The 17231-nt window shown below is 45.6% G+C and overlaps 2 protein-coding genes and 1 long non-coding RNA gene across 3 annotated transcripts; 1 reads left to right on the forward strand and 2 right to left on the reverse strand.

The window, feature by feature from the left end:
• Positions 1 to 367: 367 nt before the first annotated feature.
• LOC125548794 (uncharacterized) lies at positions 368 to 1542 on the reverse strand. The gene is made up of 2 exons (XR_007301168.2): positions 817 to 1542; positions 368 to 723 (listed from the first exon to the last, which is right to left on the reverse strand). It is a non-coding gene; the product is annotated as an uncharacterized LOC125548794 (long non-coding RNA).
• A 6157-nt stretch (positions 1543 to 7699) lies between these two features.
• On the forward strand, positions 7700 to 10538 carry LOC125548795 (coatomer subunit zeta-1-like). Its single transcript, XM_087513438.1, has 6 exons — positions 7700 to 7891; positions 8129 to 8288; positions 9228 to 9375; positions 9495 to 9572; positions 10042 to 10126; positions 10207 to 10538. The coding sequence occupies exons 1-6, from the start codon at positions 7715 to 7717 to the stop codon at positions 10264 to 10266; spliced, it is 708 nt and encodes a 235-aa protein (XP_087369564.1). The 5' UTR covers positions 7700 to 7714; the 3' UTR covers positions 10267 to 10538.
• A 1577-nt stretch (positions 10539 to 12115) lies between these two features.
• Positions 12116 to 15527, reverse strand: LOC125545236 (protein ALP1-like). Its single transcript, XM_048709129.2, has 2 exons — positions 15251 to 15527; positions 12116 to 13387 (listed from the first exon to the last, which is right to left on the reverse strand). Exons 1-2 carry the CDS (start codon positions 15381 to 15383, stop codon positions 12330 to 12332), a joined length of 1191 nt encoding a protein of 396 aa, XP_048565086.1. The 5' UTR covers positions 15384 to 15527; the 3' UTR covers positions 12116 to 12329.
• Between the last annotated feature and the right edge of the window lie 1704 nt (positions 15528 to 17231).

Here is a 17231-nt window from a genome sequence, read left to right on the forward strand (position 1 = left end):
TTCTTGTTATTTAGACACAAGGAAAATCTGATTCTTTTATTAACATCGAATTGCTCGCCTTTTTACATTTGAACGTCCTTGTTTTTTTAGAAAAAAGATCGTTCTTCTATAAACACAAATTGTTGTCTATAATTTTTGAAGTCCAAGAAGCGGCGTCGCGCGATGCCGGGCATGGGGAAGATGAACAAAGCTGTCAATTGGTTAAGCGGTGTCCGACAGGGTCGCCCCGGAGGACGGCGGCGGAGAACGACTCCGTCGGCCGTGAGCAGGAGGAAATCCCCACATGCAACTTCTCGTGCCTCGCACAAACTACTAACCAAACTCATACAAACTCAATACAAAAATCGCACAAAGTCCTGCACCGATGTTTCTGTGTATCAAATTAGAACATAATTAAAAGGGGGTATATTTCTACAGAAATCCAATCAGAATCATATCTATTTTTCTTGTGCACATAATGAGAGAGAGAGAGGAACGTAAACAATAAAGTGTCAGCTTGTACTAGCAGCACCAGTAGCAAAATATTGAGAGGAAGGTGGAAGCAACAGTAACACCAGGGAACAATAGCACGGGGCAGCACCACAAGCAAGAGAGAGTGCGTGCATCAACAGCAACAGAACTGCGTCCGCATGCGAGAACCCAGGAGCAGCTGTCGTTGCTCATCCTCTCTCTCCCATTCTCCCGGTCGAACAGACTGTTGAAGAGAACCAGCAGCCATAGCGCCTTTGCAAAGAGAGCAAGTAATAGACGGTCGATCAAAGGTCAGCGGTACTGGTGCCATGTGCTCGCTTGAACAGGGGAGGAAATTATGCTCACCCAATGATCTTGAACTTGAACAGAGTAGAGGAGGAGAGGAAAAATTCCAACCCCAACGTATTTGAACGGGTAAGGGACGGCCAACGCCGTGGGCACATGAAGTTCAGCTCCTTCATATGGGGAAGAAGTAGGGTGGGGAACTGCACCGTATTAGGGACGGGAGGCACTCGGCCCCGCGGTGGCAGGAGGACGGGGCTTGGGCGGCGGGGGAGGAGCTCCATGGCGGCGGTTGGAGGATCTCAGCCACGCGGCGGGGCGGGGATCTCACGGTGCGTGGGTGGGCGCGGTGGCGGGGATCCAATGCGCCTGTGGCACGTTGGTGGTGCCGGAGGACAGCGGGGTGGCGGCGCGGTCATCGCAGCGGGCGGATCCAGGGACGGCGGCGGATGTACCCCAGGGGTGGGGCGGCGCAGTGGTTGAAGCAGGGGGAGATGGCCACCGCGGTCGAACCAGGAGAGGGGGGGGAGATGGCTGTGGTGCGGGATCCTGGTCTACCGCGGCGCGCTTCACCGGAGCCAGGGTCGTGGCCGGGGCCGGCGCCGGAAGGGGTGGGTTGGGGCGCCTCCGCGCAGGTAGTTGCGGGACGGCGGGTGGAGGGTGGGAGGTCGGGGTGTTGGGCGGATCGGCAGCCCCGCGGCGGTGCGCCGGGTGGGTAGGGATCGAGGGGTGGGGAGAGTGATAGGTGCGGGAGGTGGGGGACGGTTTTTTTTTTTCTTCTGCGAGATCTCAGGAAAATGGAATCGCAGCTATACAGGGCGCGTTGTGATCCAAATAGTTATTCTAATCTCATGATTAAAATAATGTCACATATATATATATATGGATTGTGCTATTCGTCACTCTGGGTGAGAAATAGTTATTCTTCACCCACTCTATTTTATCATTAATGCACCGTAATTTTACGTTCCGTAAATTTTGTCTTATTTCCGACACAAAAAGAGACCGTAAGAAAATATATAATCATCGTAAAAAATATTTTATGTTATGTAAAATTGTAAACGTAAAAACATAGTCTAAAATACACATAAACTACAAATTTTCTTGTCTTATGACCTATATTTTTATTTTCTTATATCAAATTTTACGTAGTGAATCAATAGGAATGTAACTATTTGAATTTCAAACGTAATTTAATTATGAAATGATCGTAAGATTACCTCGGGTGAAGATTAATTTATTCTGCACCCTGGGTGATGAATAGTAACACTATATATATATATATATATATATATATATATATATATATATATATATTAGATACATTATTTTATAAATTTTGACCGAGAAAAATATCTTCATGTAGAATACCAACTACATTTTTTTAGTTGGGACTACATATATTAGATACATTATTAGACATATTTCCCCATTGTATATATTTAATATTATTTATACAAGTTTTTATAAATAACATTCTTTATAAAATTGGTCAAAGTCTGACTTTTTTTTAACTGCAAAACGTTATGAAACGGAGGGAGTTTTTCTTTCACCCTAGGCGAAAACCGATACTTCCGCTGCAGACTCCCTTCCTTGAACAGTATGTAACCTATGCTCATACATAGATCTCCGATTAGGACGTGCACAAGTCCAAGCTTACCTAAGTTTCGTGACTGTATTTGTCGGCAGACTAATCTAACTCCAGGTCCATTTCCATGTTTCAGAACCCAGAAGATTAGGACGTGTTACCAGTTAAGAGATAAAGTTTCTGGTCTGTGCCTCCTGTCTGGGTGTAAACTAGCAAGATCCGGGAGATATATCCACATCAGAAGATCATATCTCATCGCTGTTCAGGCGACTGATCGAGTGCCATGTACTGATTACTACTAGTACGGCACTACCGACTAGGCTCACCCACCAGTCAGAAAGTCAGCACACGAGGAGGACTTCTGATGTGGTTGCTTTCACGAGTAGTCGAGTTTGGCTTTGGAGGCCTTCCTGGTAGTTGCTGAAGGGGGTTGTTTGATCCTCGAGCAACCTTGCTGAAGGGAGTTGGGCGGGAAAGTGAGGCCGTTTTTCCTCACGACCTGATCCGAGTTCCGTGTTGATCGACAAGGTGTGACATGTACGTGCGCGCGTACGTGGTTGTGTGACGGTGTGAGCATTGCGTGTGGTTGTATGTCTCTCTCTTATGTAGTTAGGAAAAATTGTGTCCCTCGCGGACTTGGCTTTTCTTGCCTTACTATTTTTTTTACCGAGCCTAAGAGCATCTACAGCCGGGTTTCTCATACCCGTCTCAAACGTTCGGACAAGATGTCCGGTCAGTGACCGGTCACAAAAATTCGACCCAACCGGACCTCTTAAACGGGTCTCAAACGCCCGAGCTGACCGACACCCCTCATATCCATCCCAAATATAGGGCGGATATAAGGCGGTCCGGGCATGCCCGGGCGCGTCCGCCTGACAGGTCCGGCCCACCTCGGACCCCGCAAAAAAACTTCAATCCGAACCGAACGGCGAGCTCAAACCTTAGCGCATTCTCTCCCTCTCTCGCTCCGTCCGTCCACTCCTCTTCCTCTCCGGTTCCGATCCCATCCACCACCACGAGCAACTTCGGCGCCGACTCTGGCTCGGAGCTCGACTACATGGAGGAGATGGCCCTCCGCATTGCGCTGGAGCGGTCCAAGGTCGAGACCGGCGGCAGCTCCAGATCTGGAGCGTCGCCGCATCTCCCGCACCGGCCCCACGTCGTCTCCTTCCCCCGCCGTCCGCTCCTGCACGTGGCCAACGCTGGGTGCTTGTGCCTGCGCCTCCGGCTCGCACGCGCACTTCGGAGTCGGAGGCGCGTGCCGCGAGAGGTAGCATGCACGAGAGAGGGGAGCGGCAGAGCAATCCGCGCGCCGCCGCCGCGGGACGGAGCCGGACGTTGACGAGGACGCGTGTCTCCTCGCTTGGGTGTACCGCCGCTCCCTCACGACGGCGGAGACGGACTGTCGCCACCTCCGACGGAAGAACGCCAAGGCGCTTTGGCTATCCATTGAGCAGTCGGAGCGCGAGGCGAAGGAGACAACACTGGGGGAAGGCTCGGGTGGCAAGGCTGAAGCGGGGAGCAGGACAGGGCGGTCCGTCGGATGAAGGGGGTCATCGTCCTCTCCAACTCCGACTCCGACGGCGGCGATGGGTACACCTCGTCGTCCGACGAGCAAGACCCTCCACCAGCCGCGGATGCGTACAGCTGCGCCGACGACCGGAAGGGCAAAGGCCCGGCGAGGAAATGATGATTCCGGCCCCCCTTCTCCTCAATGTTTATATCGTTTTAGTTGTAGAAGTTTATGAACTTGTCCGTGAACGAACTATGATCTTTTGGATGTTGTGAAGTGTGTTTATCCGTTACAGCCGATGTTGTGTTCCTTTACAGCTCAATTTTGTTGTCCGTCGCCTGATCACGTAGAATAGATCAACGTGTGCATGGATAGTATGGATATAAGACGCCGGATATGAGATACGTGGATGCAGAATGACAAATATAAGGGGTGTCTGGCCAGTGCCCGCGGACACGCCCGGCCGCGTCCGCGGGCGTTTGAGGGGCCGGATTTGCCAAGTCTAGCTATAGATCCTCTAAGACCATGTTTGGACTCACTAGTAGTTTGAAAATATCTCCATCCATTCTCTTGTTCTTTTTCATCAGGTGTATTGAATTTTTCGATGGTTGGACTTTTTTTTGTCTTTCAGCAAGTTTGTAGAAAAAAAGAAGTCAAAATCAACATGTCTCGACTAATAAAGTTCCCCTCTTTGCAATAGAAGAAATCAACACTATTAGATCCATCGTGGAATATTTTTTCCATTTTAATACTTTTGGTGCTGATTTTTTAAAAAAATTGGTCAAAAATAGAAATTTAGACTTTTGAAAAGAGATTATGCTTGAATCATTTTAATCCGTACCTAATTTGTTTATAAAAGGATAAATCTGCACTTAATTTTTCAAAAATAAATCCAAAATATACTCATACATACAATTTGGGTTGCGGACGTGCAATATGGACGAGTAAAACTTTGCTTCAAAATATGATATAACTTGATCCGCAAATACTAACAAATAAGTTTATTTTTTCTGAGGTCAACTTTTCCATAACTTACACATATATATAGTTCACGCCACAAAAATTTACTCCCTCCATTTCTAATTATTTTCTTTCTAGAGATTTCAACAAGTGACTACATACGGAGCAAAATGAGTGAATCTACACTTTAAAATATGTCCATATACATCCGTATGTGGTAGTTCATTTGAAATCTCAAAAACACAAGTATTTAGGAACGGATAGAGTATATATGGATCTTTTAGATTTCTTTAGAAACGTTCAGGTAAGTATGGTTTTCTCTTTCACAAAAAATAGGCAGCATACCCCCCGGGCGCGCCTGAGGGCAGCGCAACACTGGGCCGACCCAGCTAGCTGGAGGCCACATAATCGTTTTTTCTCTGATTTGTTTTGTTTTCTGTTCTCATTTTTTTTACTTTTGTTATACATCCAAATATTCTAGATATATGTATTACAAAAAATACTCTACATACAATATTTAAAAAGTTGTTAATCTAGCATTTATAAAAATGTTAAATGTGTATAAAAAACATGTTTCTCATGTATACGAAATATGTAATACAAAAAATACAATGTGTCGGAAAAAGTTTGATCATATATGTTAACATTTTGAATAGAGAATCTGAGAAAAATGTTAATCATATATTTCAAAAAAATTAAACATGTATAAAAATGTTTTTGATGTATACCAAAAATGTTTAATGTGTATTAAAAAGTTTTTAAAACATGAACTTTAGAAAATGTTGACTATGTATCAAAGAAATATCAAGCAAACATTTAAAAAATGTAACCATGTATAAAACAATGTTATTGATATAAACCAAAATGTACACTATGTATGAAAAAGTGGTCATCAAACACAAAGATTTGAAAACATCTTAATCATGTATTGAGAAAATGTTAAAGATGTAAAAAAAACTGTTCCTCCCATATATGAAAATTTTAGAACATGTCTTAAAAATTTGGGATATAAAAATTTTAAAAAATATTGATCATGTATAAAAAGATTAATCATACATTTAAAAAATCTTAAACATGTAATAATATTGTTTGCTCATATATACCGACAAAGAACAATGTGTATTAAGAAAGTAGTCATCAAACATATTTTTTTAAAATATTAATGATGCATTTGAAAAATATTAAACAAGTATACAAAAATCTTGATGTATACGTAAAATATACAAAAAAAATATATATGTGTGTGTTAAAGAAATAAGAAAAAAATAAAGAAACAGAAGAAAGAAACAAAAGAAACACCACAGAAATGAAGAAAAATAGAAAAATCAAAGAAAACCCTGAAAATCCATGAGAAAATTAAGACAAACCAACAAATAGAAAGCAAACCTAAAGAAAAGAAAAGAAAAAAGGAAACAAAGAAAGAACAAAGACCGAGAAAGAAACAAAAAGTTGAAGAAAAGGGAAAAACCAGTAAAACCAAGATAGAAACCAAAAAATCTGATGGAAAAACAAAAAAGCAAAAGAAAATAATGAAGAAACAAAGACACTGATAAGATCCTAAAAAATTGAAAAAAATGATTGAAAGCAAATAAAAACGGAAAATGGAAAAAATAAAGAAAATAAAAACAAAAATTGAAATAAAACCGGATCAAACAAGTGCAGTGAGCGAGCGAGGAGCGAAAGATTAGTCGATCCCAAGTGAGTGATGGAGGAGAACCTTGAGACGAGAGAAGTTATAGCAAGACATAGTGACATCACTAATTAAGTGTACCCTTGCAAATGTCATTCCCACCTTCCCAGGATGCGACAAGCGGCGCATTTCATGTGCGCCACTTATTGCAATCTAGGAGTTTCTTTTTTCTCGTTGAGTCGTTTTTTCAAACCTTAAACGATGCAACCAAACCGTGAACCATTTTCACCATTAAATTTCTCACTATATCCCATGTTAATAGGTCTGACAAGCTTATTTTCATGAAAAAATCAAAAAAAAAATCAAGCCGGAATCACGGTTTTCCCTCACCTTTTTCTCTTTTCGAGAGGCATAGTTGTGCCCCTCACGAAAGCAAGTCTTTGCCTTCAGAGTAGCGAAAATAAAAAAATAACTCTTTTTTTTCATTTCCGAGAGGCACAACTATGTCTCTCGTGGAAGCAAACTTGTACCTTCATGAGAAGCAAATCTGTATCTTACGTGAAAAAGAAAAAAACAACGCGTTTCCCCTTTTCGAGAGACATAGCTGTGTCTCTCGTGAAAGCAAATCTGTGCCTTTCACAGAAGAAAAAATCATGTTTTTTTACTCTTTTTGAGAGTGCCTCTCACGGAAGCAAACCCGTGCCTTCATGAGAAGCAAATTTGTACCTCTCACGGAAGCAATTTTTTCTCAAGAGGCACAACCGTGCCTCTCTCGGAAGCAAATCTGTGCATCCATGAGAAGCAAATCTGCACCTATCGCTGAACCAAACGAACACATTCCCCCCCCCCCCCCCCCCCCCCCCTCTTTCTAGAGGCATAACTGTACCACTCACGGAAGCAAATTTGTGTCTCCACAAGAATCGAATCCGTACCTTTCGCCGAAACAAAAAAAACACATAGGAAAATATGTGTCTCTTGCAAAAGCAAAAAAAAATCTCAATTTTTTCTCCAAAAGCTAAGAAAAACTGGGCAAAAATGAAAATCCGAAAAAACCATCTAAAATCCGAAAATTGCTACAGAAAAAAAATCCCGAGGAGAGCCCAACATATGGCGGCGAGGTGACGCGCTCTCAGCCCACAAAAAGATCCTTGCGGGGCTGTCGCGAGCCGGTACCCAATGAAACGGAACCATTGCCCAGGGTAGCCCAATAAGCAGCCTCGGTCGTAGTTTGGGCCGGGTCCGCATAAACCAACGCTTTTCTCACACGAAAATGAAAAGGAAAATGAAAAAAAACTACTCCACTCTGTCCTCGTTGTCATTATTGATCTTCGTCCTGGTCGCCCTCCCTCCGCCTGCGCTCGCACAGCAGCAACCCGCCGCTCCCTCCGGCACGCCGTCGTCCATCCCGCCCCCGGCGCCCGCAAATCCGTCCTCCCCCCTCGACATGGTAATCCCTTCACCTGCCCCCCTTCTCCAGCAAAATCCGACCGCGCGCGTCCCCGTTTGCCCGGTTTACTTAGGGTTTATGCCCCAGAACCGGATGGCAAAATCAAGTATTTTCTGGCGCGTTTTTCATCTCTGTCTCGTCGGAATTGGCGCACTGCGAGGTTTTACTCCCCGAATTTCGCCTGCCAGGAGTGATTATTTCTCAGAGGTTGTTTGGCTTTGGTCTCTGCCCGTGCAGGGGTCCTGCCCTTCGGTCAAGAACATCCTCGTGCTGGACGCGGAGGGGAAGCGCGTGGCCGTCAAGTACTACGCCGACGACTGGCCCTCCGCGGCCTCCAAGCTGGCTTTCGAGAAGTCGCTCTTCGTGAAGACCCAGAAGACCAGCGCCAGAGCAGAGGGTGAGTTTGCCTCTTGAAAGGCGAGGAAAGTGTTATTTTTTCACTGTATATCTGTGCACTGCGTGGGTAAATGTAGAATGCAAGTTTACATTCTCCTCATGGACCTTGCATAGTGTGTAGAAAAACTGCCATCTTCCTGGGAACACTGATTAGCACCTCACTGTCTGCCAACCAAATGGGCCTAGCTGTTTTGCACTGTTGTTGGCTACAGTTGTGAGGTCCCTGCAGTACATTCATCAGGTGTATCTTCTCGTTGGAGCATCATGCCGTTTTTTTGGCTCATCTATTGTAGTCCTTTGTTGCCTTGCTGTTTTGAACAAGGATACTAATCGGTTGTCATTTTGTCGTCTGTATATTTTATTTCAAGAACACACACGAGTATTGCGTGTTATTTCGTTAAGGTAGAAAGGAGTCTGTTACATACAGAACTGGGAAGAAAACACCCTAGCCATCACAAAGTAAACAACAGAACTACTCCTGAATATCTAATACAGCACCACCCTGCATCATCGGTCATCGTGCAAGCTGCTGGATCTCACACTCGCGTCCAGTGTCATCTGCCACTGCTGAAATGGATCACGTCTTATGAATGAATACCTCTCCATGTATTTTTGCATTTTTCTTGTAATCTTGTCTTGCCAGGCTAATTGTCATGTTTGAGTTTCCCCCAGGTTTTACTGCAGAGTGTTAGGCTCTACTATAGCATTTAACAACAAGTTACTCTTTGCTTGTATTGTATCTAAGTGATGCTCTGCTCGACACCATTTTTATATGTATTGCCTTTTCTTGGGTAAACATTAGTTCTTGGTAATTTCAATTGCTCTTATGTTCTGCTAAGAAAACAAAGTAATTTACTACATCCTATCATGGTAGTTTTTGTAGTTCTATAGTCATCCAGCTATTTACATTGATTAGTTTGTTTTGTTTGTTATTTTGCAGCTGATGTGGTAATGTTTGATGGCTACATTATTGTGTACAAGTTCATCCAAGATCTCCATTTTTTTGTAACTGGAGGGGATGAGGAGAATGAGCTCATTTTAGCGTCAGTTCTTCAGGGGTTTTCTGATGCTGTTGGCGTTCTTCTCAGGTTCTGCATATCCCTTTTATTGTGGTTTACCCCCCCCCCCCCCCCCCCCCCCCCCCTCATGTTGCCAGATTGTTTTCTCTGGATTTACTTATCAATGTGAGTATTTTCTCTCCTTCCAGAAACAATGTAGACAAAAGGACTGCACTTGAAAATCTGGATCTCATCTTTTTGTGCCTTGACGAAGTTGTTGATGGAGGGTAATTCCCATGCTTCCACATGCTATTATGCTACGCAGTTGGTTTCCTTTAAAAATAAATAAATTCCGGCTCCTTTTCCGTGGAGTGGTGCATGCCATAACCATTTTCTGTTTTTTTGTATCTTCAGCAACGAATTCAATTAGTAGCACTTATACTTTCATAATTCGGATCACCTATGTAGAGTTGATAGCAAAGGTTAATTTGAACGTTATGGATGATTTACTGTTCACTGTTTTCAAGAAACAATCGTGCCCGATTTCTATCACCACACAACAACCGTTCAGATATTTATAAATCGGACTATGATTTATGTCTTAGCTGTTGAGGACATGAGCAAAATAACCTCAAGTTAACCTTTGCGCTTGTGCCATGATAATACAGATTTAAAGACTTTCTGGTCTGTCAGATTGTAATTTGTTTGATGAGTTGCGGACCTGCATATAGTTGATTGTTCACAAACGCCTTGCAGGATTGTTCTGGAAACGGATGGAAATGTGATAGCCGAGAAGGTGTCAGGCCATGGATTGGAAGGAGCCGGGTCGTTCACTGAGCAGGTATAACACAGTTGTGATAATGGTTCCAGCTGAAACCTATCTACTTCCAGATGACTTATTCTTCTCCCATCTACTTGCAGACGATAAGCCAAGCCCTAGCGACAGCAAGAGAGCACTTCGCGAGGTCTCTTCTGAAGTAGTGTGTGTAGGCATCTTTCGGGTTGGCGATGCACCCAGCATTGAACTCCTGTGTTTCCTCTTGTAGCACAGTGCACCTAGTTTGCAAGAAAGAAAGAACGAGAAAATGACTTGAATCTTTGCGCGTGAGTTCGTTCGTCTGTTGTTGTGGTGCTCGTCGACATTTTGTCGCAGAGATGTATGTGCGGCCTAAGTGCCTAACTGGTTACCAGATTCCCTTCTAAAGTCTGTATAAGAAACTTGTGATGGTGCAGTCGTTGGTCTTGTTGTCTCACCTCCCTTTTGGTGCATAATAGCAATCCAGCAACAGCACATGATGCTACCAATTTCTTGTGATCTGCGACTTTCTTCCATCCTGTTAAAAAAAGAACCTTCTACCATGATCATTTGAGTTTTCCTCTATATCATCCTGTGCACCTTCTACCATCCTTTTGCTTTCCCTTGCAGGTCGGGCTATTCTTGTTCGCGCGGCTCTCCGGGCCCTTCCTATATATGCTATGAGTGCGTTGCTGCTGCCCATCGGAACGCTTCAACAAATTGACAAACGCTATAGGGCCTTCTTCTGGTCAGGGCAGGATAAAACTACGGGAGGGCAATGCAAAGTGGCTTGGGACCTTATGTGCGCTCCATTCGCGAACGGGGGTCTAGGCTTCTCCTCGCTCAAACACATGAATGTCTGTCTTCTTCTTCGTCACCTGTCAAAACTGCATGACTCTGGCGCTGCCCCAGCCCCGTCCTACCTAGTTACCAAATATGGCTGGTCTCCTACCCACGACCTGGGCGCTGGGGATTCAGCTGCGTCGCCAGTCTGGCGCGATATCTTTAAACACCTTGACTTCTTCCGATCCATTACGTCGGTTAAACTCGGGAATGGGGCCACCACCTCGTTCTGGAATGATCTTTGGCTCCCAAACAACCAAACTACTCTTGCATCTCACTTTGCTGCTCTCTACACTCACTCCAATAGGCAGTCGGCCTCAGTTGCTAGAGTGCTGGATTCGCCAGATCTGAACCTCGATCTTGCTCCTTGATTATCCCTTGTAGCTGAGAATGAATTGGTTGCATTGCGTAATATTATGGCTTCGGTTAACTTGGATTCACAGGTGCACGACACCAGGGTCTGCAGCCGAGAAGGCAAAGGCCCTTACCACAAGTTTGGCTTATAATGCAATATGGCACGAGCATCCGCCGGACCCGATGGCGGCTGCTATCTGGAAAAATTATGCGCCAAACAAGTGTCGCATCTTCATGTGGTTGACTCACAAAGATCGAGTATACACCAATGAGCGTAGGTTGCGTCGCTCAATCGCTTCCTCTGATGCCTGCCCGTTCTGCGGCACCTGCGAGGATATCACTCACCTTCTTCTCCGCTGCTCTACTCTTCAGCCGCTCTGGGACGAGCTCCACACCCTTTATAGGGGGTCGCCGCGCAACGTCGCGGATATCTGGCATCAGGCCCCGCGGGACAAAGTTTGTTCCACCGTCCTCACCGCAATCTTCTGGAACACCTGGAAGCGCCGGAACACCAAGGTCTTTCGACACGAAACCCTTCACATCCATCACATTGCTAGGGTAGCGGCGGACGATCTGAAGCTTTGGTCTCAAAGATGCAAGAATGCCCTGCGAAAATCGCTGCTCCTAGATTGGGGCGCTATGTTGTCAAGCCTGGCCGAGAGATTGTAACCTAATGTAATCTTCGGCACCCCCCTCCCCCCCCCCCCCCCCCCCCCCTCTCCTATCTCTCCCACTGTAATTCTCTTCTGTGTAAACTGTTTTTATGAAATAATATATGGTTCAGGCCGGCGTAAGCCCGCCGTTGACGCGTCAAAAAAAAAAAGAATATCATGCCAGTAACGAGCAACGCAGACTCTCTTCAAAGTAACCGCAATTCAGGTTACAACTTCTATGACCTATTTAATAATACCAATAACAATCGCAGCAAACCGTCTCAAGGGTAACAAATATCCAGATCACGATTCTATGTTCTGTAGCTATCATTTGTTTCATGTCGAGCAGAGAGAAAAATAGGCGAAGAGGCGCACGGTATGCAGCTAGAGGGCGAGAATCACTCCGGCAATTTGCCGCCTAGCCTGCTGACATACTGGCAAAGCACGTCCCTCTGTGCGACCGCACCGTCGTCGGCCACATTGCTGAACTGCTGATAGTAACCGTCATCATGGTCGTGCGACGCCGGTGCCCGTTCTCTGTGTGTGTCCCCGAGGTCGATCATGATGTTGGTGAGCAGGCAGCAGGCGTAGATGATCCTCGGTAGCCGGTGCTTGTCAGGCCTCCACAGCTCCCCCTTGAGTACCTGCCACCTTTCCTTCAGCCTGGCCATAGCACCCTGCACCACCATTCTCGCCGTGGCGTGCTGCTTGTTGAATGCTGCTTTTGCTGGAGACAGATCGCGCTCTTGGTATGGAGTCATCAGCCAGGGAAGGAGAGGGTAGCCCGTGTCCCCGATGATGTACTCTCTGACCACTGACCCTGCTGGCTCCCCAGGAAGCTCCATTTGTCCGTCCAGCCTCCCGCCTTTCTCGCACAGCTTGTAGAAGCCCGAGGTGCGCAGGATGCAGGAGTCATCCATGCTCCCAGGCCAGCCACTGACAACGTCTCTGAACCGCATGTCGGGGTCGACAACGGCCTGCAGGACCATGCTGTTCCTGTTCTCACAGTCAAGCCAGACATTGCTGTTAGGCTGAGCTGAAGAGCACATGAGGATGTGTGTTGTGTCTATGGCGCCGCAGCAGTTGGGGAGGCCCTGGAGCTTTTCGAACTTTGCTTTGATGGTCGCCATCTCCTCAGGGTCAGGCCACTTCAGATGACTGATTGCGTGATCCTCCAAGGACTCAATGAACTTCCAAGTGATGTTTGAGATTGCTGAGTGGTTCATTCCAAAGCGATTCCCTATGCTCAGAAGTGACTCACCAGTCGTCAGTCTCAACAGAGCAACAGCTACTTGATCCTCCAACGCAAGAATCGTCTTGTCTCCAAACCTGAAATTTCTGAAACCCTGTGTCTTTCTTGAGAAGTCCCCGGTAATAAGAGTGCAAATGTAGTCGAATGTCTTCCTCGACATCTTGAAGACTGACTCAAAGTTCTGGCAGTCTTTGGAGTAGTGTCCTGTGTAAACAACAGATTGCAGTGTCACAATTTGATATCATAATTTATTGTACCACAAAACTGTGTGGCAAACATGAACATCAAATGTATACATTTTACAATGCAAGAGATCCAATTCATTCTTCCCATGCTTTTACAATGCGAGAGATTCAATTCATTCTTCAACATGAACAGCAAATGTATAAGTCTTATCCCTATCATGTCTACATACACTTTGGCAAGGAAGAAGATACCTAATCCTTACAGCGAGTTAAAACTTAGAAATGACAGGTAATGAAAATCTTATAGCAATACTGCGAAATTTCCACCAACTAATAGATAAGTCTACTCTATCAGCATATCTGATGCAACCTAAACAGAGTTATGAATGTGCTGGGAAACTGGTACAAGAAATGGTTAAACTAAGAAAAAGCAAATTGTATGAGTAACTGTAGAAGATAATTCAAAGTATACGAGTAAATCATCGATCCGGATTAATTAAATATATAAATTAAATCAGTACATGCCTTCAGCACTCAGTTTAAAGAGTTGTGTAGATTTCAGACAAAACATTTCCTAGAGCTTGAGGGATTCCAAAATCCACTGTCTAAGGACTTGCGAAACATGTCTTGACCATAAGAGAGCATGGCATCATGCCACATGAGGAACATTTGCTCAGGAGAACTTCTCTCGGGAAACTGTCTGCAATGACCCATTCGCTTCATACTCATACACCATGTTGACAGAGCCTACTGAATCTAAATAGATTAGTCGACTATTTAATTGAATATACAGTTAACGTCTTTGAGAAAGGATCTACGAGTTACATACTAGAGTTGCAATCTTGTAGATATCATTACCATTTTTAAGTAAAGTGGTTGTGGATTCAAACACTTCCTCTTCTTAAGTATTATAAGTGTGAGAAGTTTTAAGAATATTTAAGCTAGTACTGCATCGCTCAACCCATGTGATGATCTGTATGAGCCACAGTAACTGTCTTCTAAATTGGCAGTCCGTCTATTTCTACCCAAATAGTAGCAACAATACTATGACCACCAATAGCACAGAATAAAAACAATTATCGAATTGTGTGGGACTATCTGTGAACAGATAGGCCGGGTTTTCCTCTACAACATGTACAGCAACTTTTGACTGAATTCTTCAGGAAATGTAAACAAGTTACTTCACATGCTTCAGAAAAGGAAAGGAAGGGTTAGTTCTTGTAGCATCGAGGCTTGAACAATCGAGCAAGGGATTGTGGATGAGGTCGACGCAATGGGCACAACTGACACCACCTGCAGAGTTATGAAGCCCCAAAACACCATTGCACACATGCTTGGTAGATCTGAAATGGAGACGAAGAACCAAGAAAACCGCAAATGTCAAAACTAACCGCTCTCCCCCAACAATCCCCGACCCGGTCGAGGCCAGCCATAGCCGCCGCACTCGCAAGCTCCTATTGTTCGTGCCCTCGGAGAACAATCTAGAACGCCCCGCCCGCCGGAGACTGCCCGTGCCTCCGCGCGCCTTACCGTACACGAGCCTCAACAGCCGACCACCCCTCCAAGAAGCGCACCGAACAAAGCAGATTCACTGCACTAAACGCCCAGATTAAGGCCGCTGATTAAGCAAGGCCATCGAACGCGCGCGCGCAGGAAGCAGTGCAAATTCAACGGCGGCCCTCCCTGATCCAGCACCACCGCCGAAATCTGCCCACGCGCAATCTCCTACGCGAGGCGGGAGGGTGCCGCGCATTACCGAGGGCCGCGAGGCCACGGCGAGCCGCGGGACGAGGGACGGGCACGGGCGAGGACGGGCAGCAACAGTGGTCCAACCAGGGAGACGGAAAGAAACAGGAGAGATGGAGCATGGACGTGTGTATACCTGCTGCAAGCCTGCGGGAGAAGGAGTCCCACCAATCGGCGGCGTCGGGCGGGGGCAAGGGCGCCATCACCCCCGCCGGCAGGGCCTTCTCGGGGTGCCGCTTCCGGCGCTTGGCCCCCCTCAGTGGTGCCATGACGACGAGGAGGAGTCGAGGAGAAGGATAGCTAATTTCCGGAGGAGAGATCAAGAAAAGAAAAGAAGCAGCCGAGGCAGGGCAGCGGCAGCAACCCCCCAATGACTTAAAAAGACCCACCCAGTTGTTGCTCACAGTGCCAAAGAAACAGAGTTCGCTGCCGCCGCTATGTTTTTTTTGTAGTGGTGGTAGCATGCAACAGGCCAAGTAGCAGTATGTTTTTTGGCCACAAGATGGCATGCAATTTTTGCATCATGCAAGTGAGACTAGGATCTTGGCAAGATGGGAGCTCTTGGGTTTTTGGAGAACTGTCTTGTGTTTATCCGCGATTCTATCTATGGAAACATCGTAATTCTTTTGCCAGTTTTTATTACCTTCTATGACCGTGTGCATCGACCGATGTAGAGGCCAGGGGCGCTACCCTGTTGTAGCTGATAACACTCGTCTCATTGATCTGTATAATAGGAAAAAAAATCATATGTTTCAAGCCGCGATTTATGATTGTAATGTAAAAAGTTGAGGAAACTGCGCTACTATCCGGTCCCCCTTTATTAATATGCTCGCTTGTTTGCTCCTTTGCGAGATCTAATCTGAGCCGATGGTTTGTGCATGATGCCTCTCGCGAGTTCGTCAATGTAGACCCAGGTGCGGCCCGTGGTTTCTGTGCTCGTGCTTGGCGCGTTGCGCTGCATGTAGGGCCATGGTCACGTTGTATTGGCTTTCTTATATGCTAAGCATCAATTTTGCCTCATTTTAAAAAGATAAAAAATGCCTCAACACATTCATGTGTTGCCGACTCGGGCTTGTGCGGTGAACATCCACAACCTCAAACTCCTCAGCCAGCAGCCATTTGCGAAAAAGAGACTCGAAATAGCTGTTCTGGTGTTCCCAGGGTGGCTGCCATTGTGATCCACGAAGGAAATCATTTTTAGGGTCCTATATGTACCGTTTGTGTATGCTCGTACAATCTTAGATGCATATGGATGGATGTAACATGACGTGCATAGATGCTTCAGACAATACGCAAAGTATTACCACTTCTTATTGTCATAGAAACAATAAAGAGATGGGGTCACTACTAGGTAAAACCTTATACACAAAATCTTACCAGTAGCGGTTGTTAAAAAAGGGCGCTAGTGCTAAATAGCAGTATCGCATGCAGGTTAAACGCGCTACAGATACACACGTAGCAGTAACACGTCTCCCTTTAAACGCGCTACTACTAAAATTCTCACTACTAAGCCGATAGCTACATATAGTAGTAGCGGTCTTTTAGAAACAGCGCTACCGCTAATATTATTTTAGCAGCGCGTTTACGTTGAAAGGCGCTACTGCTAATGAAAATAAAATAAAATAAAAAACAAATAGAAAAGTAAATAAAAATAAAAGAAATAGAAAAAGGAGAAAGGAAAAAATGTAAAGAAAAATAAATAAAAAAGGAAAAAAATGGAGAAAGGCATAGCAGTAGCGTATGTTCATAAGAGGCGCTATAGATGTAGTAGTAGCGCCTGTTTAGACCCCCGCTATAGAAAGAGAAAAGAAAATAAGAAAAGAAAAGGAAAATATATAGCTATAGCAGTAGCGCGTTTAGTAAAAATCGCTATAGCTAACTTAGCTATAGCGCTTTTTCTGAAATGCGCTACTGCTAAGTTTGACTTAACCAAAAGCGCCCCCTTCCCCGCCACCACTTCTCCCCCAAATCCCTTGCCCCACTTCGCCGCCGTCTCCCAATTCGTCGTCGCCCCACTTCGCCGCCGTCTCCTGCCGGCGTCGACGCCCCCGGAGCCACCAGAGTCGTGCGCCGTCGATGCCACCGGAGCCACCCCCAACGCCACCGGAGCCGCGTGG

This window comes from Triticum urartu, chromosome 3A (assembly GCF_056163025.1).
Source record: "Triticum urartu cultivar PI428250 chromosome 3A, HENAU_Tu73, whole genome shotgun sequence".
Classification (NCBI taxonomy): Eukaryota; Viridiplantae; Streptophyta; class Magnoliopsida; order Poales; family Poaceae; genus Triticum; species Triticum urartu.